Source organism: Coregonus clupeaformis, chromosome 8, assembly GCF_020615455.1.
Source record: "Coregonus clupeaformis isolate EN_2021a chromosome 8, ASM2061545v1, whole genome shotgun sequence".
NCBI classification, from domain to species: Eukaryota; Metazoa; Chordata; class Actinopteri; order Salmoniformes; family Salmonidae; genus Coregonus; species Coregonus clupeaformis.
In genome coordinates this window covers 40,835,872-40,858,269 of record NC_059199.1, presented here as the reverse complement: position 1 = coordinate 40,858,269, position 22,398 = coordinate 40,835,872, and the positions used below count along the sequence as shown (strand labels likewise).

General features: G+C 43.1%; 3 protein-coding genes across 9 annotated transcripts in view; all 3 read left to right on the top strand.

Annotated features, from left to right (window-relative positions):
• Nucleotides 1-10,943, top strand: part of LOC121572034 (homeobox protein Hox-A3a-like) — a 38,982-nt gene extending 28,039 nt beyond the window's left edge. For 6 of the 7 annotated variants that reach the window (XM_041883895.2, XM_041883891.2, XM_041883896.2 and 3 more), the window contains 2 exons: nt 3,338-3,926; nt 6,514-10,943. In XM_041883895.2, the coding sequence (XP_041739829.1) occupies nt 3,455-3,926; nt 6,514-7,322 (1,281 nt within the window). In that variant the 5' untranslated portion in view covers nt 3,338-3,454 and the 3' untranslated portion in view covers nt 7,323-10,943. Of the gene's footprint in view, nt 1-1,138; nt 1,308-3,337; nt 3,927-6,513 lie in introns of those variants that run through there. The other variant, XM_041883897.2, reaches the window with a different exon arrangement.
• A 195-nt stretch (nt 10,944-11,138) lies between these two features.
• LOC121572035 (homeobox protein Hox-A2a) lies at nt 11,139-16,196 on the top strand. Its single transcript, XM_041883898.2, has 2 exons — nt 11,139-12,224; nt 12,916-16,196. The coding sequence occupies exons 1-2, from the start codon at nt 11,861-11,863 to the stop codon at nt 13,674-13,676; spliced, it is 1,125 nt and encodes a 374-aa protein (XP_041739832.1). The 5' UTR covers nt 11,139-11,860; the 3' UTR covers nt 13,677-16,196.
• Nucleotides 16,197-17,476: 1,280 nt separating this feature from the next.
• hoxa1a (homeobox A1a) lies at nt 17,477-20,312 on the top strand. Its single transcript, XM_041884986.1, has 2 exons — nt 17,477-18,233; nt 19,154-20,312. Exons 1-2 carry the CDS (start codon nt 17,618-17,620, stop codon nt 19,522-19,524), a joined length of 987 nt encoding a protein of 328 aa, XP_041740920.1. The 5' UTR covers nt 17,477-17,617; the 3' UTR covers nt 19,525-20,312.
• Nucleotides 20,313-22,398: the final 2,086 nt, after the last annotated feature.

The following is a 22,398-nucleotide window of genomic DNA, read 5'->3' as shown; positions in this document are numbered from 1 at the left end:
ATCTCGGCAAAACACAAAGGAGAATATAATTATACCAAGTCAAAAGAAAGGCAATGTTTGCAAAAAAATATCCTCACACGTGAATTTTTGTCCCACTCACCCTCCCACGCCGTCCGAATGTTCTAGCCTATATACATTTTTTGTGTGGCTGAATCTGTCCTTCCATTCATCCATCCTGCGGCCTCAGACGACCAAAGAAGCAATGCTCAAGACGTGTTTACTGCCTAGAGATGCAAGAGGACATATATATTTTTGCCTTGGCCGCAAACGACACCATTCACATGCAGAGGGATTTCCCATGCTCTCGGTTTCTTTCTCCGCCTGTTTCTCTAGTCTCCCTCCTCTGTTTTCCCTTTTGGAGGTGTAACTTCTTTCAATTTTTCTCACCCAGAGCCCGATGGGGGTCTTTCCCTTGGCTTTGATCTGCGGCCTCCCCAGTTCATAAACGCATCGTTTAATTATTTTCATACCATTCAGGAAACAGACCTATTCCATCCTAGGAATTTTGAGATTAGTCGAATATTGCAATGAAAATAACCAAAACTCCCAGCACCATTCGTAAACGAAAGGCTTGATAGGCTACATAAAATGCAAACGTATTGGTTAATGATTAAGGACTCCCTTTATCCCTCTCATAGTAATGGTAATGTGCCGTTGTCATCTGCTGTGCTGCGAAAAGCTGTGTACTTATGTTATTCGATTCTGTGTGGAATAAATAACAACAAATGCCATAAAACACTTAGGGGCTGGGTGTTCGTGGTTTTTGTAATGCTATTTCCCCCCAACCATACTACTTCATCGCGTGGGGGAGGAGGGCCACACGATTTGAAGTGGCTTTCTGTGTTCAAGGCGAAAAAACCATTTGCATAAATGTTCTTGTCTGTGGTGACGCTATGTTTCGGGGGAGTTCACTGGTCTGGTGATGTCTGCATGGTACTTGTGCACGCACTTGTATACATACTCCAGCATAGCCTAGGTTTAATATTGGTATGAGGCATGGGCACTGCTCTAGCATGTGATAAATTCAACAGTGAGGGCAGATAGCGCTTATCTGGGCGACCCGTGTGCTCGCGCCTGCTTTCGTAATCTCGGTTTACCCATCCACGGGAGTTCGTTCCTTTTACACACAGAGCCACTCGCCTCTTCCCTTTTTTGTTGTGGCCGATGAGTTCTGTGTGAGCTAGGTGCAGGCTGGTGCTGCTGCTTCTACCCTAGCTAAACTTTTTCTCTGGACTACTGTTCTGATCGATTTAGTCGTTGAATGAGAAATATTGCGTTGCGCTCTGCATTCGTCGTCAGAGGATAAGGTAAGCAGGCCAGAAATCTCTCTCGGTTGTAAATGGCGGAGTTTGTGTCGCGCGGTGATTTATCACTGTATGACTTACATCTCGGTTCAGGAAGAGTTCACACACAATACAAGCAGCCAGATTTCTCTGTAGCGCGGAGCGGGGGGCTGAGCATTCGAAGGCTCGAGTCTGTCTTCTCTCTGTCTTCTCTTTTTTTGTACCGGACTATTTCTTTTGGAAATTCATCAAAAAGCGTTCTGATATGTTTCCCAGATCATGGCTTTAAAAGCAGATGTGGTGATGGGATGTGATATTCATTTTCATTCTACGGTGTGTTGAGAGCAAGGGGTCTGGTTTTCAGACAGTTTTTGCTTGTCGTGGTGCATTGTGCTGTAACGAGCAGCAGTTGACGAATGATCTATCAATTTTCTATTATTTTATAATAACTTATAGGTCATCGTATATTAATATAATGCTCATGTTTATGATTTACATTATTTATTTATTAATATCACTATTATTACTATTGCCCACAGTTAGTTCTACATTGTAGTAGCCTAATAGAGTAGTAATATATTTATTTTGAATAGAAATATAATTAATATAAATCATCACAAACCTTCTCCACTTCCACCGTTTTATCATGAATAAATTCAGTAATTTATTTGAATTAACTGCCCTTTGGACTGCCATAACTATGCTACACAATATGTTCATATTTTCATTTAGGTTTACACAATAGCCTACATTAAACAGCCTATTAACATATCCCAGTCGCCATTAGCTATGAAATTAGCTTCAGATCTGAAATAGTTTGTTTGTTACTTGATACTGCTGCATCGAATTACTCGTTTGATTATAAACATCATTTCCATTGGGGTGCCGTTAGAGCGGCTGTGACAATAGCTTTAGCCTATAGCTCCTACTTTATTAAGACTACAATGCTTCACAAATTAAGCCTAAAATCCCTCTAACGAAAACCCAACTATTTTATTTCACAAACGTATGTATTGTACCCATTTGCCCACATCGAATATCTAAAATAAATACCTATCAATTCAATTGGATAGTATTGCAATAACTTCGCGTTGGATATGACCCCAGTTTGCCTACCTCAGTGAGTAGACTGCTAGCAGTGGTTGAGCATTCCTACTCATGGAGCCACAATAGCTAGGCTACTTCCTTGAGTAGCCATGTAGTAGGCTAGTAACCCTATAGTTGCAGGCTACATCCCGGATCTCTGTCTGCCTGATCGAGCCATAGCCTAGCTGTTCACCGGGACGCTTTCTTCAGCGCGCCATCCCGTCCCGGCCTACTGACCCCCATACATCACCGGGACGGGCGTCCGCGCCGACAGGAGCCATTATTACAGGCCTGTGAGGTAAAGTTCACGTCGTGGTCATGGAGATGCGCGAATGCCCGCCCGGTTTTTCAGGTTTCCTCATAGCCCTGTCATCCATCTTGGTTCCCCCAAAAAATGGGGAATGTGGTTGTTTATGCTTTTAGCCCAGACAGAGACTTTAGCCAGGTGGTTGGGCTGGGGTAGAATATAGCACACCGCGTTGAAGGCTGGCCCGCCTATTCCATCTAAAGATTAGGCCTATGGGAGATTTGAGGTGTATTTTATCCATCAAATAATAATAACAATAATAATAATAATAAATGTAATATAATAAAGCCTAATAATAACCTGATTATAACAGCCTTCAGACCAAGTGCACAACATAGGCCGATCGTTTGTTGTTTTATAACTAACCTGTGAAACTGTCTTTTCTCATTTAATTTTGGCACCAATATTAATATGGCACAATTGAGTATATGCTTTTATAAAATTATTTATTTTGATACAGTTGGTGTGCCATAAGTGCAGATGGTGATATGAGGTTTGTGCATGCTTTTATGCCCTGTATTGTTAACCAGAAGGTAAACGATAATAGCCAGAGAACTGTTGTCCCTATCCTGCCTCCATAGTCGCTGGTGTCAGCTCTGTATTGAAAAGTAAGATGGATCGCCACCATTTCTTCTCCTCACCGTGCTTCTTGTAACCCTAGGTTCACCCGAGGAGGCCATTGGCGGAGAGGCGTCACGTGACAAAGGGGTGCCAATGTTATTCTACAAGGGTGTCAAGACCCTGTCAGTTTCTGAAATAAATATTGGGAAACGGCGAGATGCAAAAGGCAACCTACTACGACAGCTCCGCAATTTACAGTGGCTTCCCGTATCAAAGCGCAAATAGCTTCAGTTATGACGCCAATCAGGTCCAATATCCCCGGGCCTCTCATGTGGAAAGTGAGTACCATCGACCCGCCTGCTCCCTGCAGTCCCCAGACGGCTCGGTCGCACTGCAGAAGCCGGGGGAGATAGCAGAGAGCTGCGATAGGAGTACGGACAACCAGGCGGCGCAGCCACCCGTCCTCACCGACAGCAATCAACCACAGGTCTCGGTGTCTGTCCCGCCACCCCATCCCCAGTCACAGTCCCCCAGTTCTCTCAACCAGAACACAAGCAACGGCTTCAGTCAAGCCAACTCAAATGGCTCGGTACATGGCTCGCCTACCTCCACCACCCGGAAGCACATCTTCCCATGGATGAAAGAGTCCCGTCAGAACCAGAAGCCTAAAACCAATAGCTCCAGCTCAGGTACTGCTGATGAAACACGTGATAAAATAACCTCATTATTATAAACAGAAGAACCAACCAAGGTTACACTAAAAGGTTTGATTATGCTGCATACATTTACATTCTCAAACTTTTGCCTCACAATTGAACGAAGTATTGTTCTACCATTGTGATGTATTCCTTATTATCTATCATAATCTAGGCCTATTACAAATACACTCCTGTGATGTCATATGGTTCTTCCATCATTATGCATTCCGTAGGCCTATTAGCTATACTCCAATGCTATCTCAATTTGTTGATATATAACGCATCCTTTATTATATATTATGATGTAGGCCTGTTCTTTAGAAATACTCATTCCTCATAGTTTTAGGCCTTGCTCCATACATCGTTTGTTGTCCGGATGCTCTAGCATTGACTTGATGCTAGAATAAACATCACATGTTGGCCCGGATCACATAACGTTTTGTGCAGGACAACAAACAAACACGCAAAAACAGTTGTTCCAATTTGTTCCCTTGTTTTGATTACAGGAAGAGCCAGGGGATGGGGAGGAAGTTGTTTACCAACATGTAACCCAAAGTTCAAAGACTCTTACATTCCCATGGCCTTACCAAATCATATCGTCTCCATAGGCTATAGTAGGCCTATTTATGTCCACCGTTTGGGAATATGTTTGGTGAGAAGTGAAATAAGTGGGGCATCTAGAAGGTCTAGTGAATCACATTTATCACGAGTCTGTCAGGATATCTGCCAAATTAATGGCAAAGGGACTATTTCAAACCCTAGGCCTAGATTCAATCAGATCAAGCTTTAACCGGTTATAGAAGACACCCGCATAGCGGATGGATGTTTTGGCGGTGTCAGAGGTGGAACTGCATTGGAGCAGTCAAATCGGTGAGCAGCTGCTCTTGCAATCATTGTCACTAAGCCACACCCGCCCCACTCCTGTTAGAAGTTCAGAACCAGAAAGTGTAGGCTATATAGAAATAATTATGCTAAATTGAAAAATCATGAAGCAAAAATAATTAGGATTTCTATTGTCCTAATCAGGTGTATATTACATCTCACATTCCAGTGGTGGAACTTGTAAACAAGGCTGCATGGGATTTCTGTTAATGTGACTCCAGTGCAGCCAATGGCAATGTCTGCTTTAGGTATAATACCAGGAGCTGCTTGTGGATTTGACAGCTCTAACACAGTTCCACCTCTGACACGTCAAAACAACCGCTATAAGGATGTCAGCTAAAGCAGATCTGATTAAAAAGAGGTCTTAGTCTAAATCTTGGTATTTAAAATGTGCTATTAGTGCTTTTTAACGTAATTTATGCACACAGTTGGCTTTTTACACACAGGGTATGCCAATAATTCCAATCACAGAACCCTCAACAGTAGCTCATGTTTGAAACAGTAGAATTACTACATTTATATATATGGATAATTATGATTATTTGGATTATAGAATGACTATAGCATGTTTCCTACTTTTTGAAAGTATTTTATTAGGATCCCCATACTGCTAAAGCATCAGCTACTCTTCCTGGAGTCCAGGAAGCAGCACCATAGTAGCCTAATTTCTGAAACCAAGATGGTGAAAATATGTCTCTCCCCATTTATAAAGCAAAAAGCTAATTCATAACCCACTGGTCAAAAACTGGTTGAATCAAAGTTGTTTCCACATCATTTCAACCAACAATTTCAATGTAATGACATTGAATCAAAGTGGAAAACTGGTTGGATTTGCAAAAAGTTATCAACATAAGGGAATTTCGTATTTTTTTCACCCAACTTTGAACCTAAATCCAATGACAGGGTGACATTTTTGGTTGATTTCATGTTTAATTCAAGTTAGTTGACAACTCAATCAAATGTAGTCGACAACTCAATCAAAACTAAACTTTCAACTGATGTCTGTTCACAGTAGGAACATGATGTCATGCTACATTCATCTCACCCAGCCTCTGGCTGTACAGTAGCTAGACTAACCATTTATTAGGTATTGGCAGCATGCCACAAACGGTAACTAGACCAACACCTTGCTGTGCAGCGGCTGAGCCCCAGCCATTCAGCATGGTGAGACTCATAGGAGAAGGCATGGCGAGCTTTAGCTCATGCGCCTTGAGGAATACAGATGTTTGAATACAGCACCAGTGGGATATAGGAGGTAGTATAATGCACAGCACGGCTGTGTATGGATGTTGGCCTACAACCCTACCTAATCTTTCGTTTTCACACACACACACACACACACACACACACACACACACACACACACACACACACACACACACACACACACTGATAACCACTTTGATTAGGCTTTTATGTAAAGCATAGCTAACAGTTAAGCGCTGTTCTCAGTATGTATACAGTTATAGTTAAGGATATGTCTGATATAAGTAAATTAGTAACATCCACAGTCTATTGGGACATCTCTGTTTTATCTGCATTTGTAGAACTCTTAATGATATGTGTATTTGGGTCGGGTCCATATGGAGAGACGTGTTATCAGCTATATGTATCTTGCCACTCTGTGGGTCTTGTTCTTGTGCTTGCTGCTGAGGTTGGTTACTGATTGACTGCCTTCCTTTTCCCCTTCCGCCAGTTGAGAGTTGCCCTGGAGACAAGAGCCCCCCGGGTGGGTCAGCCGCGTCGAAGAGAGCCCGGACGGCTTATACCAGCGCACAACTTGTGGAACTGGAGAAGGAGTTCCACTTCAACCGTTACCTCTGCAGACCCCGCAGGGTCGAGATGGCTAACCTGCTCAACCTCACGGAGAGGCAGATTAAGATCTGGTTCCAGAACCGCAGGATGAAGTACAAAAAGGATCAGAAAGGGTGCGGCATGATGCCCTCTCCCGGGGGACAGTCCCCTCGGAGCCCCCTCGGTCCATCTCCCAGTAGCGGGGGTGGAGGATACCTCAACTCTATGCATTCTCTGGTTAACAGTGTCCCCTATGAGTCCCAGTCGCCAACGTCTTACAATAAGCCCCCTCATAATGCATACGGTATGCCCACGTCATATCCCCCTCCCTTGAACAGCTCCCTAAACAGCTCCCTAAACAACTGCCCACCCTCTCAGAAGAGGTATCCCGGGACTAGCGGCTCGCCCACGCCCGAGTATGACGCGCATCCTCTCCAAGGCAATGGCGGCTATGTGGCGCACTTGCAGCAGGGCAGCCCTGTATATGTAAGCGGAGGCTACATCGATTCGATGCCCAACAACGGGGCTTCCGTTTTCGGCCTGACCCATCTCTCGCACCCGCCGTCCACACACATGGACTACAATGGAGCAATCACTATGGGCAATAGTCACCATCACGGAGTGTGTGATCCAAACCCGACGTACACAGACCTTAATCCGCACTACTCTCAGGGAAGAATTCAGGAAGCGCCCAAACTTACGCATCTGTAGCCGGGATGCACCCCGGATCAGTCCCCTCCAGACCTACCATCGCTTTGTTTCTTCTCTTCTTCAGTAGCTTCTTCCACCTTTTCTTTGTTTTAGGTTCTGTTTTTTATATAGTTGAATGTGTGAAGTAGGATAGGAAAGTAATCACTCTTGCTTAAAATGTTCTGTCTATTTGCTATGGCGTTATTGTTCCACACAGACCTATTATCTGATATGACAAGCGCGGGGGCACATATGCATAGACCTATTTAATCTTTAACTTGTTTCTAAAAACAAAAATCAAACAGGGTATATGATCAAATATTATGGTATTCTTTTGAATGTGAATTTTTTTAATTTATCCGCAGTTGAATATATGTTTTTGTGTTATTGTTTTGCATTTTGTTGCACTTGTGGAAGGATCCTTATAGGAATCATGTGCAGGGTTTTTTGAGACACACACGCAAAGGAAGGTCTGGAAGCTCCAGCCTACGACCCAGCTTGTGTTCTGTTGGACTTTCAACATTTTATTTATGTTTGTTCTGACGTAATATGGAGTTCATTAGTATTATTTAACCACCCTGTGCTCTTTGTATGTGGGGAGATGGTTATTGGAAACAGACCTTGGCTCTAGTTCTACCCCTTACCTGACGGCAGACACAGACTCTCAGCAGCACATTATATGTTGGTGTTATTTTTCTTCGAGGAGGTATTTTATTTCTTTACGAATGTAAATCACGCAATCATGCAATAAGGTTGGAAGGAAGAACAGACATTATAATTAGTAAAAAAACAAACATTTTATTTGAGATATTACCAAGTTTCTGTTTCAATTTCATACATTCCATGCTGCTCCAGTTCGAATAAATAAATAAATGAATTTCAATATAAATGTATCTTTCAACCTTAATTTCGAGGGAATTTGAACATAGAACACAATGGCACAAAGTACAATAAGGAAGGAATAATAATAATAATAATAATAAACACCTTAATATCCCATAAACAGACATATTTGTGAGGACGGAAAAAGCTGGTAGGACTTTAGAGGGTATGCTATTTCATAAAAACAAATGAATCCCCATTATCTCATAATCTGTAATAACATTAATAATCTATAACATCGTATTTAATTTATAGTGACAATAAATCACGAAAACATTGTAGGCCTCTTGTTTTGTCTCCTCTAGGGCGAAGGCAACTCAGAAGCTCTTGGGGTGGCCTTGTTCCCGCTCCTAATCCGCGTGGGCACATCCATAATAATAAAAGTGTCACGAGGAGCTTCTGCAGTATCTGTTAGGATAAAATAGGTTAAATGAGAAACCATTAGGGGGGAAAAGTTTGTTGATAGGCCTATAGGCCTGCATGTTTCAAATGTATTATGGCGCTATAGAATGCATAAAATGGCCTGTTAAACTCATAATTATAGCTATTTACACATGTAAATTATGTAAATGAGACTTAATGAAGGGGGTGTAATACAGGACGTATGAATATTTGACTTATATGCTATCGCTGCACACAATAACAATTACAGATGTTTAGAAGAAGCAAAAAGTATTCAACATAATCTCAGCTGTTAATATTGTGCAATTGTGTAAAAACAAGTATGAACATTATAGTTTGTGTATGTCTCTCTTAAGACTAGCTTTTGGGAATGTGTACTTCAGTTTTCTTTGTTGTGGCACGCCCAAATTGAATTCACACATGTCTGAAAAAGAAAGCACACGTATTTTCTATTGAATTAATTGGACTACATTCAAGTTTTGATTTTCAAACATAATTCAGAGAGCATATTGATTAATTATATAAAGCAGGTCAATACAGACCAATAATGCAGAACACGATGCAGCATTCAATGGCATGCATTGTGCACTCACTATTTCACTACCAATAATCGAAGACACCATTTTTACTGTAGTAGTAAATTTATAGTTTCCCCTCAAATGCATTTCAGGATAATTGAAAAGTTTTACAAAAGCTGTACTCGAATTTATTTCCTTTAGAATGATGACAAAATGACTGATATTACAGGGCAAGGGCTCTATGATCCTGACATATGGTTAGCAGGGGAACCTAGAACAATTGAACCATGGTCTGTCAGCATAGACTGAGCAGCTCTGGATCCAAAACACACACACACACACACACACACACACACACACACAACATTGATTTCACTCATATGTAGGAGATTTTAACGCACCATAAATAAGGGTTTGGGTTGAAAAAATGAATTTTTGTTCATTGTATTTCCATCCGTGGGAAAGGGGTCCTAAATCATTCCCCCAGAATCCCCCTGTAAAAAAAGTGTGTAGGTCGGAGTAGGGTTCACAGAAAGCCGCCACCCACTCCTTGCCTTGCAGACAAAGCCTATAAGTAATTCCCAAAAGCCATCCGTCTCCTCCTCAGCAGCCCCGTCCTTTACATACTCTCCTCACCTCCAACAAACCCAAATGTTTGCTCCAACGAAAATATGGACGTTTTGTAAACACGAAAAAATAAATTCCAGAAAGAAAAATGCAATGGAGATGTTGGTTGAGCCTACTCACCGTTTACGCGCATTATCGCCCATCTGCTACATTATTCTTGTATTTTTAATGTCTTAAAACACACCTTAAACGACAGAAAAGCTGTGTCTGCAAACATAAACGTGTTCTAATCTGAGTGGCCAGTGTTTCTCGCCGCTTCCTGGCTGCATTTGATCCAGGGGAGAGTTAGAAGCCTTAAATGTGTTCTGAGGGCACGGAGCTGTCAGACCTTTCGGCAAGTAAGATTGATCGCGCGCAGGCTTCCAGGTTTCTTTGTTTGGTATATAAGCAATAAACTGAGCGAGGCCTACCACTTATTTTCCTCCTCTCTCCAACTCACTATTCCAGTTTTTTTCTGAAGAATAAAACATAGCTACTTCCTGGCTGTTTGACCAAAAACATCCAAAATGTGGCTTTCACAGATTGTACTGGACGGGCACATAACCAAACACTGTGGGAGCTGCTCAGTCGATACACATTTCCTTCTACAGAATCTCCCTGCAATGTATTCGTTAAAACGACCTATTCCAATGGCAGGTTTGGTTTATACTGTGCAATAGCACAAAGGGGTATTAGAAATGTTTGGGGAAAAATGTTTAAATGTAAAGGATCATTTTCTCAATTTTTGCCCTTGTCCAGCCACCACACCTAGGCTCAGACGCCTGCTGTGACCTCCCGTGTCAGGGGGAAAAGCCCATGAGAAGCAGCATGAAGAGCAGACTGGATTTTCACCCTAAACGTATTATTTTTTAAATATCGGTCAACCTTACTTTAGTGAACCCGGTAGTACTATGCAGAGTGACTTATGCAGAGTACTGTAAGTGCTGACTTTTCTAGAGACGGAGAACGAGTAACGGTTCCCAAAGCATTGCAGACTAAAGTGAAGCAGAACATGATTAGTATGTAGATGCACAATTGGCTGGATTTGACATTTGAAATCCTTGTTTAGCTTTTTTTTTGTATTAGGTTGATATCATTGTATAACATTCGATTGCTAATACATACACCACTTGTATAGTGTGTGTGTGTGTTTGTGTAGGCTAATTGGGTATTTGGGTGTTATGCACAATATTTCACTTCTTCATGTGTAATAAATGTATTGCATACAAGTGGGTGACACTAACATGGCATCGTAGTGGGCATTAGCCACAATAAGTATGACTCTAAGTTCCCAGTTGTGTGTATCTACGTATGCGCCTTGCCTGTATAGATTTTACATTTTAGTCATTTAGCAGACTCTCTTATCCAGAGCGACTTACAGTTAGTGAGTGCATACATTTTTCATACTGGCCCCCCGTGGGAAACGAACCCACAACCCTGGCGTTGCAAGCGCCATGCTCTACCAACTGAGCTACAGAGGACAATATGCTTGTATTGAACAGAAAGTCTATGAACACAATCTATATGGTTAGCTCTATCGCTTTGGAACACATTGGATTGTTGGGGTTTGTTGCTGTCAGGAGCTCTCAGTATTCGTTTTTGAGGTGTGTTTTCCCTGACTGAACTCTACATGAATGGCTAACTTTGCTAATGACCGCAGGCATGGCGTGAAGCTACTGTCGTGATTTGTGTGGCACGGGGCGTTCTCTATTGACATACTCAACACGAGAAAAGAAGAGTGCACGAGCAAGTGCACTGTAGCTACTTCCCTGTCACAGCGCGCAGGTGGCCATTCTAAAAACACATTTATAGCTTAGTGGAGTTGACTGGGGGGCTAGGGGACGATAAAAAGGTGTAAATTAAAACAGCCTTCCCAACATAGACGAGGCGTTCTTTACCAGAGTTTTTAGATCAACCAAGCAGACTGTGGCTTCTTTTGATTAAACGTCAAATTGTCATTGGGCAGAAGTAATCATGTGACAGGCAGTTCGTTCCAATTTCAACCTTGTCTCCATGAATTCAATAGTTTAATAGCAGCTCGTTCACCATACGGCCGTAATCAGTGAATTAGAAAAAAGTATGTATTTCTTATTGAGCCGCGACATATAAAAATACACACAGCAAACTTTCCTCGGCTCTCAGTGAGCGGAGATGAATTACGAATTCGAGCGAGAGAGTGGTTTTATCAATAGTCAGCCGTCGCTTGCTGAGTGCCTGACATCTTTCCCCCCTGTCGGTGATTCATTTCAAAGTTCATCAATCAAGAGATCGACGCTTTCACGCTCGACACTGATTCCTCCTCCTTTTGAGCAGACCATTCCCAGCCTCAACCCGGGAAGCCACCCGAGGCACAGCCGGCCCAGACTCAGCCCTGATGGATGCATCCCGCTGCCCACCGCCTCCCTACCCCCGGAATACCCCTGGATGCGGGAGAAGAAAGCCTCCAAGAAGAATCACCTGCGGACTTCCACAGCGACGGCCATAACGAGTGGACCTGTATGCTTCTCCCCGAAAGGTGGGTGGTTTTTATGGGGTAATTTAGAGTGCCGACATTTTTATGCAGAATGCATGTTCTAAGCACCTGAAGGAGTGGGAATAGGCTAGTCATTATCAAGTTGCAGAGCATATTCGAAATTAATCTCCTGTGCACAATTACGCGTTGGGTTCTCCATATTTTTCCTCTAGTCCTCCTAAAAGTTTGGGCAAAGGTAAGTAATGTAAAATTATGTATTTGATTTCCACGCTGCCCTTCCTCGCCGAGCAGTGCCAGAGTTTTGATGTGTGACAGTAATGAAGAGTGATGGACTAGTGTTGCCGTGCGGGGCAGCTGGCGCATTCATTAGTATAGCAGCCAGCCTACACCAGCCTGGACCACACTACGGCTCTCTCTCTCTCTCTCTCTCTCTCTCTCTCTCTCTCACTGCTGTTTTGAGGGAAATTAGGTATATATGATGCACTATAGGACTTAGTCTAAAAGTGTGCGTTTATATGTCAATATCCGTATTGCAAGAATATTTGTGGGTAAAGGGATGCATTGGGTGCTGTTCTGAATGAGCGGCCATTTTGCTGAAGTAGCCACTCTGTTGAATAGGCTACTTACTCTCTGGTGGTTTGTGTCTATTCGGGCGTAATATGTGCATTATCAAGTAATTGTTGCTCATGCTGTAATGCTTCTTAATCTTATGGTTTATGTGCTGCTGTTTCAGGCTCCCCTGAGGTCCTAGAGAGTGGAGGAGGGGGCTCCCGGCGGTTGAGGACTGCATACACCAATACACAGCTCCTGGAGCTGGAGAAGGAGTTCCACTTCAACAAGTATCTGTGCCGACCGAGGAGGGTGGAGATAGCCGCCCTGCTGGACCTCACCGAGCGGCAGGTCAAAGTGTGGTTCCAGAACCGTCGGATGAAGCACAAGAGGCAGACCCAGTGCAAGGAGAACCACAACGGTGAGGGGAAAGGGCCGAGCACCGGGGTCGGGATCCAGAGCGACGACGAGGAGGATGATGGGTCGCTGTTTGAGCAGAGCCTCAATACAGTGACCGGGGCCCTTGAGGAAAGAGAGGCCTGCTCCTTTCAGCATAACTCGCTGAGTTCTTCCCAGCAGCTACAGAATGTTGGCCCGCACAATGGTGAGGCCCAGAGTTATACAGTGTCGCCACTGAGCAGCAATGACAAAAATCTGAAACATTTTCTCAACCCGTCACCCACTGTTCCAGGCTGCGTGTCAACAATAGGCCCCGGCTCTGCAACTGGCCCGGACAATGGCGGTAGTCCCGCGGCCCTGGATGTCTCAATACACGACTTCCAAGTATTCTCCTCGGATTCTTGCCTTCAACTCTCCGATGCCGCTTCGCCCAGTTTGTCAGAATCCCTGGACAGCCCCGTGGACAATCTGGACATATCTACGGACAGCTTCTACTTTTTCTCGGAGTCACTAACTACAATCGACTTGCAACATCTGAGCTATTGACATAAATCAAAAATACAACAAGACTTTCAAACCGGAACATTTAAAGAATTCAAACTCTGGTATTAACTATTCATTTAATTTAGGTGGTTGTTTTAGGCCTATATGATGGCACATTTTTATTGATTCATTGATTAGTCGATTAATTCAAGGTAAGACTCTGGACAAATACACAATTGTGGCTTGTAATTACAATAACAAATTGATTTCTGAAGATGCAATATATGTGAAGGTGCACAATAGTATGAATTCTGGTCATTTTATTTTTGTATAGCTTACAATATCATTACTATTTTTGTTAGAAATAAATCTGACTTGCCATAAGGAAATTGCAAAATTGTGTAGAGTTATTATTATTATCCAAACCTTTTTATGAAGTGTAAAGTGTATTTTGGATCAAATGTATTTTTGTCCAAAAAATAGAAAGGAGAAATAACCAATCGATGAAATGTTTATTAGTTCCTGAATACAAATTTACTCTCGTTAATTTGCAAGTCAAAATAGTGTGATGAAAGCAGGCCAATATAGCCTTATCTCTGAGTATGAATCCTATAGTTATTATAATTAATGCCTGGTTTATATTCTATTGTAAGCATAACATTTAGTGGGATTTTAAAAAAAAACACGAATCTTCATCTATGAAGTTGAATAATCTTAATGCACCAATTTAGAGCTATTGACATTGTATTCTGTTTATGTTAATTACAAATTAGCACCTTTTTCATTATTTTACACTGATTTAAAAAGCCGTGAAATTCGAGAATGAAGTTAATATTAGTTCAAACTATTTGTTTAATAAAAATATCAGCTTCTGGTCCAATTCCATGCAACTCAGAGGCGATTATACAACAAATTATATAGGCTTACCTACTACTACTATATCATTTTGAATAAAATGTCCTCTTTTACTTTCTCTGGTTGTAAAGTTAGTAGCATTGTAAACATGGTAGGCTAGCAATAGCATGGCTCCCTATAGTGCGAGCTCCCAGTGCTGCGTGCATGTGGAGGCAAATGCTCTAGCCATGTTTTCCGAGCTCGTAAATCAAACTCCGTCATGAATAAGAATGGCATCAAAGAGATCAATTGTGACGTATAATGCACAAATAAAAACCCTCTATGTTTTCGGGTGGGATTCGCAATTCGAAGCCAAAAAAAGTCGGAAGCTTTGTAGGCTTTTGGTAATAATTCATTTTTATAGCTGTTCAAACACAGCGCGTGGGCTCTCCAAGCGTGCAGGGCAGCGGGCAGCAGAAGTATCTCTCCCCTCGTGCTATAAGTAGCCTAATTCAAAACAGGCTGCTGCAGGCCCTACATTAGTATTCATTTTATACGTTTTATATTTTCTAAAAACAGCTCTAAAGCGTTTAATGATTGGGGAGAAGTGTAGGCCTATGCCAAGAAATGCATTTGATTAAATTGAGATGTTCATAAGAATAGCCTATTAGGGCAAAATGGCTTTCGGCTATAAATGTTTTTTTGTTCTTGTTTTTTTGTTCTTGCAGAAATATATTTCTCCACAGTCTTGGATAAATGCGTGTATTACCCATTTCACTGTGCAAGTTGTGTGAGATTTGGGTAGAAATATTACATTCCTGTAATAATTTCGGAATGGGCTAGTAGTTATCATTATTTCACTCAACATGCTTATGCTTGTGGGCATACTAACCACCGGTTGCTACATAGCATGGATCGATCGTAAAACGTATCATTGCAAAGTTAAGTGCATAGCCTTATTACATTTAACTGTAGTGGTGGAGTGACGTTTAGCCAATATTTAACTTCCTAAAAACTGGCCGTGGACGCCTATAGGCTATTTACATATGCGAAAAGGAAAGCTGCTATATAAGGCTATACAACTCTGGCCCAACTTGGGCTTTCCTTTCCAAAGGCTGGTAACGAAATAATTCCGAAACAATGCGCCTTTTCTCTCCGCATTCCATGTTCGCACAAAGCGTATTCTGGAAGGTATTCTGGAACATCCATGGCCTGGCGAAGAGATTCAATGCTGCGCCCACGCGCTAGGCTGTATGCACCGTTGTAGCGAGAGAGAAAGAGATGAGGAAGGGAGAAAATGGAAGAGTCAGGAAGGAGTATGGTACTTTCTTGCATTTCTTAGACGTCTTTCAGTGTCGATCCGTTTTTATTCTAAATGTAAGATAGGACCTATCTGCGTTCATATGGGTATTGCTCTTGAAGCTCAATGTGAGCTAAGCGACTACCGTGGGGAAAATACTGCTGAGAAGGAAAAGAGGCTGTTGTAAGAATGACCACCACTAGGCCATACAGTCCTCTTATCATCCAGTAGGGGCGCAAACCACTCTCCCCCTCTTGTCCCTCTCCCCTCCTCCTCCTCTCTCTCTCTCTCTGTTCATGTGTGAGTGTGATATGTGCCTTTCTGTGTGCAATAATAATAATAATGATAATGCAGTTTAGCTTGCAACTGATTTTGTGTGCCATCACAGCAGCAAGATTTGTCACCTGTTGACACAAGAAAAGGGCAACCAGTGAAGAACATACACCATTGTAAATATTGTTACAACACTGTACATAGCCAGTAATATAACATTTGAGTGTAATGTTTACTATTCATTTCTCATTGTTTATTTCACTTTTGTTTATTATCTATTCCACTTGTTTTGGCAATGTAAACATGTTTCCCATGTCAATAAAGCCCTTTGAATTGAACTGAGAGAGAGTAGCACCAGGACTGGGAGCACCAGTCTCCCTCTTACCCTTTCTCCGCTACAGTATATTTCATCACCATTAATTTCTCAAACGGCCTCATAACAGGATAATCAAGCAGCAGTTTCTCCTCGGGCTGTAGGAGCCTTACAACACAGACCTCCCATTATTAAATCAGCTGATCACTTGATAATGAAAAGTAGCGGGCGTAAAACGAGAGTAACCTACACTGCAGACTGGCCATTGGAGCAACACTATATAATATTGTGTCACTTTAATTATTTGTGATTGGTCAACTCTGTGGTCTTCGAATCTAGTCGTATGGCTCAGCTAGCCTGCTTCAAATAAATCAAAACCCTACAATGCCTCTGTCCCTCTATCAACGATACATAAGTGATGTACAGACCCCAATCTAGTGAAATAACATCATGCACGTTGAATCCTTTTGAATAGGGCCACGGTTATGGTAAGGTGCGGTTGAGAGTGCCGGGTGCACCAAACTCACGTCTCCATGCCAACCAGCTGATGATGTTAACTGATAACCACACATACACGCAAGCACACACACACTCTCTTTGTCTTTCTTTCTTTCTTTCTTTCTTTCTTTCTTTCTTTCTTTCTTTCTTTCTTTCTTTCTTTCTTTCTTTCTTTCTTTCTTTCTCTCTCTCTCTCTCTCTCTCTCTCTCTCTCTCTCTCTCTCTCTCTCTCTCTCCCTCTCTCTCAATACATTCAGTTATATTTCCATATCCCCCGTGTTCATCTTGAAATGCCGCCTTACCTCGTGCATACTGAAGAAACAGAGTAGGTCATTTTCCTGTAGGGTCTTCGGATAGCCTATAACCATTATCCTGACAGTCATCCAAGCTGGGCAGGCTATAGAGTGGATGCCTTATTTGCTGTTCCCCGCTCTACATGCGACCTGAGTGCTGTCCACCTTGTCTGCTTCCCGGCTCATTGTTTGCTCGGCCAATACATTAGTGCTGAAGCACGTCACCTTGATCGACGAGCGCTTGGAATTTAAATACCCACTCAGACACCAATCTGTCACAGCTAAGGGGACAGGGCCGAGCAGCTTACTGGCTGACCCGGGCCACGTGACCTCCCACTGTTTCATTGATATCGCCCTGTGTTGCCCCCCTCCCTTATCTGATAAGGCGGGGAACCGGTAAGGCGGCACGGTCACCCACGGTGAGACAAGGAGAGATTCATCAGAAGACCGGGCCTTTTGTGGACGGTCTCAGTCCCGCTGAGACGATGCTACAATGAGCAGCTTCTTAGATTACTCTGTGATGAGCGGCGACGGCGGGTCCTGCTCAGTCAGGGCTTTCCACTCCGACCACGGAATTACTACATTCCAGTCCTGCGCAGTCACCGTGAACAACTGTGGGACGGATGAGCGCTTCATGCCTAGTAGGGATTCCCCGGATGGCATCCCTCACCAGACGGGGTCCTACCAGACTTCTACTGGCTCTCTGGGTTTAACCTATGGGGCCCATCCGGCCTGCGCCTCGGGCTATGGACCCCAGGGCTTCTGTACCACCTACAACCATTACGCACTGAACCAGGAAGTGGAGTCGGCCACGGGGTTCCCCCAGTGCGCCCCATTAATGTACTCCGGCAACATTTCCTCGTCCATGGTACCGCAGCATCGCCAAGGTTACGGTGGCGCTCCCCTGGGTCAGCTCCAGTACGCTCACGCCACCTACGGTGGCGGGCATGAGCAGGCGAACCTGCCTCCTTTCTCTGGGTGCTCAAACCCGCTGTCACCCCTGCACGCGGCCCACCTTGACACGTGCTGCTCGCCCCTGTCCTCCGAGAGCGCCTCCAACGCACAGACCTTCGATTGGATGAAAGTGAAGAGGAACCCGCCCAAGACAGGTGGGTGCCGTACCATGCATAAGGGGACAGACGAATGTAGAGGGATGTTACACCTCTCATAAACCCTATTGTAAAGTGTGAGTAATAGATCGTTTGGCCATCTGTTATTATTGGAACAGGTGTAGTCAAGACAGATTTTGGAGGAAGTAACCCAAGTGCAGAGTGGAGGATGAGGGTTTGGCCATTGCAATTTCAAATAGATATGATTTCACAATGATCCGCTGGCACAACATCACAACGCCATGGCAGCCATTCTGACGCCACATAGATCATATCCAAATTGCGCATGGTGAGTGACATTATGGAACGCTTCTTAGATACATCAACATGGCATTCAGCTCTGTGGTATTCACCTCTCAAGTTGGCCAAACTCTCCTTTATGACGTGTTTTGAACACAAGTGTTAAAGTGTTGGGCCATATATAATTACCATTTGTAGGCCTGGTAAGCTATTGGTGTCTGGTTTCTCTTGGGTGTGATATCTTGCATGTATGGAACATTTTGGGGTTTTGGAGAAAGTGGTAATCTAAGCGGTCATCTAATACCCACCCAGGACGTGTGTATTTGACTGTGAAAAAAGTGATGAACTGTTTGCCTTTCCGGAAAATGTTGAATACAAAGTAAGTGAATTGTGCATGCATGAAAGGGAAATGCGTAAAAATGAAAATGTCACAAAATAATTGGGGCAATGTTTACAGTGTTGTGCATTTGAACATAGAAATGTGAACTACTTTTAGTTATTTTAAGTGGATTTAAACCATTGTGCGTAAAAATGACACTACCTATTCAAACATGAGTGCATGGCACACGATTTCCAAGGATCATAGGTTGGAAGAAATGTGTCACTTCTCCAACTTCCTTAGCCTTTATTTAGTCCTGACCTCCAGGTAGCCCTCATGTTCTCCCTTCATTCCTCTACAGGCAGATCAGGGGAGTATGGCTATGGGGGGCAGCCCAACACCGTCCGGACCAACTTCACCACCAAACAACTGACCGAGCTTGAGAAGGAGTTCCACTTCAACAAGTACTTGACCCGCGCGCGGCGCGTGGAGATCGCCGCAGCGCTTCAGCTGAACGAGACTCAGGTCAAAATCTGGTTCCAGAACCGCCGGATGAAACAGAAGAAGCGCGAGAAGGAATGCCTGCTTCCCACCAATGCCGCCGTGTCAGACCCGAGGGATAGCTGCCCGGAAAAAGCAGCCGGATCTGAGAAGTCCCTCTCCGCCCCCTCCACCCCATCTCCAGCCTCTTCAACAGTGTCCTCTGGAGTTGACCCATACTCCTCCAGCTAAAGAACCCTTGCCGCGTGGCAATGGTATACATATACCAAAGATAATATACAAGTCCTAACTCGGATAGGTTCAATTAATTTGAACAGGGTAAATATAAAAATGTATGCACTACTTGGGGGATACTGAGACGGTGACATTGGGCTATTGTCCTGGCTACGTGGTTAATCTATGGTGTTGTAATTTGTGGTTTAAACAGGGTAAAATATCTGACCAGTTTATGGAGTTGTGAGTTCAAATCTGTCAGATTTCTATTCCAATTGTACATTAATGTGTAGAGTAATCATAGTGCACATGGGATACTTTCCCAAGTCAAACGCTGCAGAGTGTACCTTTGTTCCATCACGAGCTGGATTTATAGCCTACACAAGCTGCACAACGAAACAAATACCTCATGTGTGCCAAATTGATTCATTAAACAGTGCAGCACTACTGACACAGACAGTTTGCACTAGAAGTTGTTTTTTACGCACAATCAGCGAGGAGAACCCTTATGTGTGGAATCACTGCTGGCACATTCTTAGAATACCTCCTGAATCATTTTCAAACCTGTGTTTCCGGCCTGTGTTTGTACTATCCTAGTGTCGCGAGTGTCAATCTGAATGTATTGTGTGAGGTTTGCATGATACGCCAAGCTTTCATGTAGCCTATACTTGATTGGACACTGAGTTTTATCAGTTTGGAGACCGATGATGACATATGTCTTATAAGGCTTGTCTGTTACTATTTATTCGAGCAGAGCACATGTAAAGTGTTTTCCAGCGCGATGTTTACGGGTCAAAATATGTGTATTAAAGTGCTTTTGCCTCTACGACATTTTCTGGATGTATGTTTCTTGTGGCTAAAAGGATGCTCATAGGCCTTTTGTCTCGCCATGCATGACCAAGCATTCAAATATGGATCTCTCATCAAAATGGAAGAGAGCCCTTTCCTGTCAGAGGAGACCTGTGGAAAGTGGAAGATATGACCCATATGCCCATAGATGCTACTACAATAGTATTATTCTTATATGATAGCATTGCAAGTGTACCTGTATACAGGCCTCTGAGACTGACCCGACTATAATGATCGACCGCAATACAATATCTTAAGGTTTCTCATGTCCAAAGTCCAACGCCAATATTTCTCCAGCATAGGGATTTACGCGTTCCAGTTTAAACGCTCTCAGTGAATGCAGCCGTGCGCACTCCCGTCCCATGGGTTAAAGCATTATTGGCATAATAAAGGCATGTTTATCCACGGAGGGGATGAGAGCGCAGACGTCAGTGGCATTCGCGATGACTACCTTATCGAGCTGCTAGCTTATTGAAGGGACAAAAGAATGGCCATTGATTAAAACATCGAGAGGAGGATATTGACAAGGATGCGCCCCTCTGGCCCTGTCATTTCGGAGTGTCTGTCAGGCTCCTCAAGGTACCAGAGAGGTGTGGCATCTCCACCTGACGGCATAAGGCTGGGAAAGGATGCGTCAGAAAGTACGCTCCAGATCCACGGTTGAATATGCTCAGTGACTTGGCTGCGGCAGTACACAACTTACAGGTAAAAATATCGCAATGTGCCAGACCATGTGTCAAGTACCAACCGTGTGCGATGGGAGTCATGTGCTTTCGGATCCCCTGTCCACATTGAGCAGGAAAAATGCAGGACAGATGTTTGCCTATGTCCATTGATTTATTAGATGGATGTAGGCCTATGTCCAATAAATACAGAGAAATATAAATATGTTAATTCATTACTTGTAAGGTGTCATACGGGAAGATGCATGTCTGTCATAATGACTGGTGAGTATAAAGTCAGCAAGCTGACGCACACACACACACACACACACACACACACAAACACACACACACAAAATAATGCAAATAATACAAACAGTGTAGGCCTACTTGTGCTCCCATAAGCGATGCTGAATCAAACAACCATACAAATACAGCGTCATACAAATACAGCGGGCCTGTATCTTTTCAAATGTTGACTGGGTTTAGTGTGTATTATTTGGATACATGTGGGATGGTACTAGCACCTATATTGTTCCTCATTTCAATAGCTTCTATAGAGGAAAATAAACATATGAAAATAAACCAAAACAGGAAGTAAATTCACCACCCTCACCACTCTCGCACCGAATACACCCACAGTTTAATTAACCTGCCCTTTTCTTTTATCTTATGAATATTTGGTTAGTTGCTGTTGGAAAGTGGCAAAGCCAAAGATTGGTAGGAATTGGATCAGTTTCAAGCTGCCACAAAATACCAAGTTCGCACACTGGTCTAAAACGACTGATTTTTATTTTAAGAATTGCTACTTCTTTTGAACACTTCACGTTACCCTTTTCAGGTAAAACATGTCTGCTAGCTGGCATATATTCTCTTTCTTTTAATGTTGTAATTCTTCATGTGCAGGGTGGGAGTCGATCCTGCCAAAAACGGAAGAACTCGAGGTTGAAATTGAGTCATGATTAATGACCGACGTTCACCTTTACCTTGGATCCACCTGAGAGAGCTGCTATTGTGCGGGAGGCCTCGCCAGGCTGCATGGGCCGCTCGCTCGCGCTCCCAGGAGATAGCAGAGGCCGATTGGACTAGATATGTAAGTGATGCTGTTGTTTTTATTCCGTGGAGAGTTTGGGAAACTTTTAGTTATTTCTAATGATAGACATTTTCCTTATTGGTTTGAAATTAGGCGACCATCTGGTTAATTTTGGACAAAAAATAAGGATTGTTTGATTTGACATTGACATTTTGTTGTTCCATTTTACTTTTCTGTAAGGGTAAAATCCTAAAAGACACCCTCATTCCTGAATACTAGGGGTGTTTCTGTGTAAATAGTCATACATAACGGTGTTCATCAGGAGTTTGGTATGTGTGTTAGTTGATA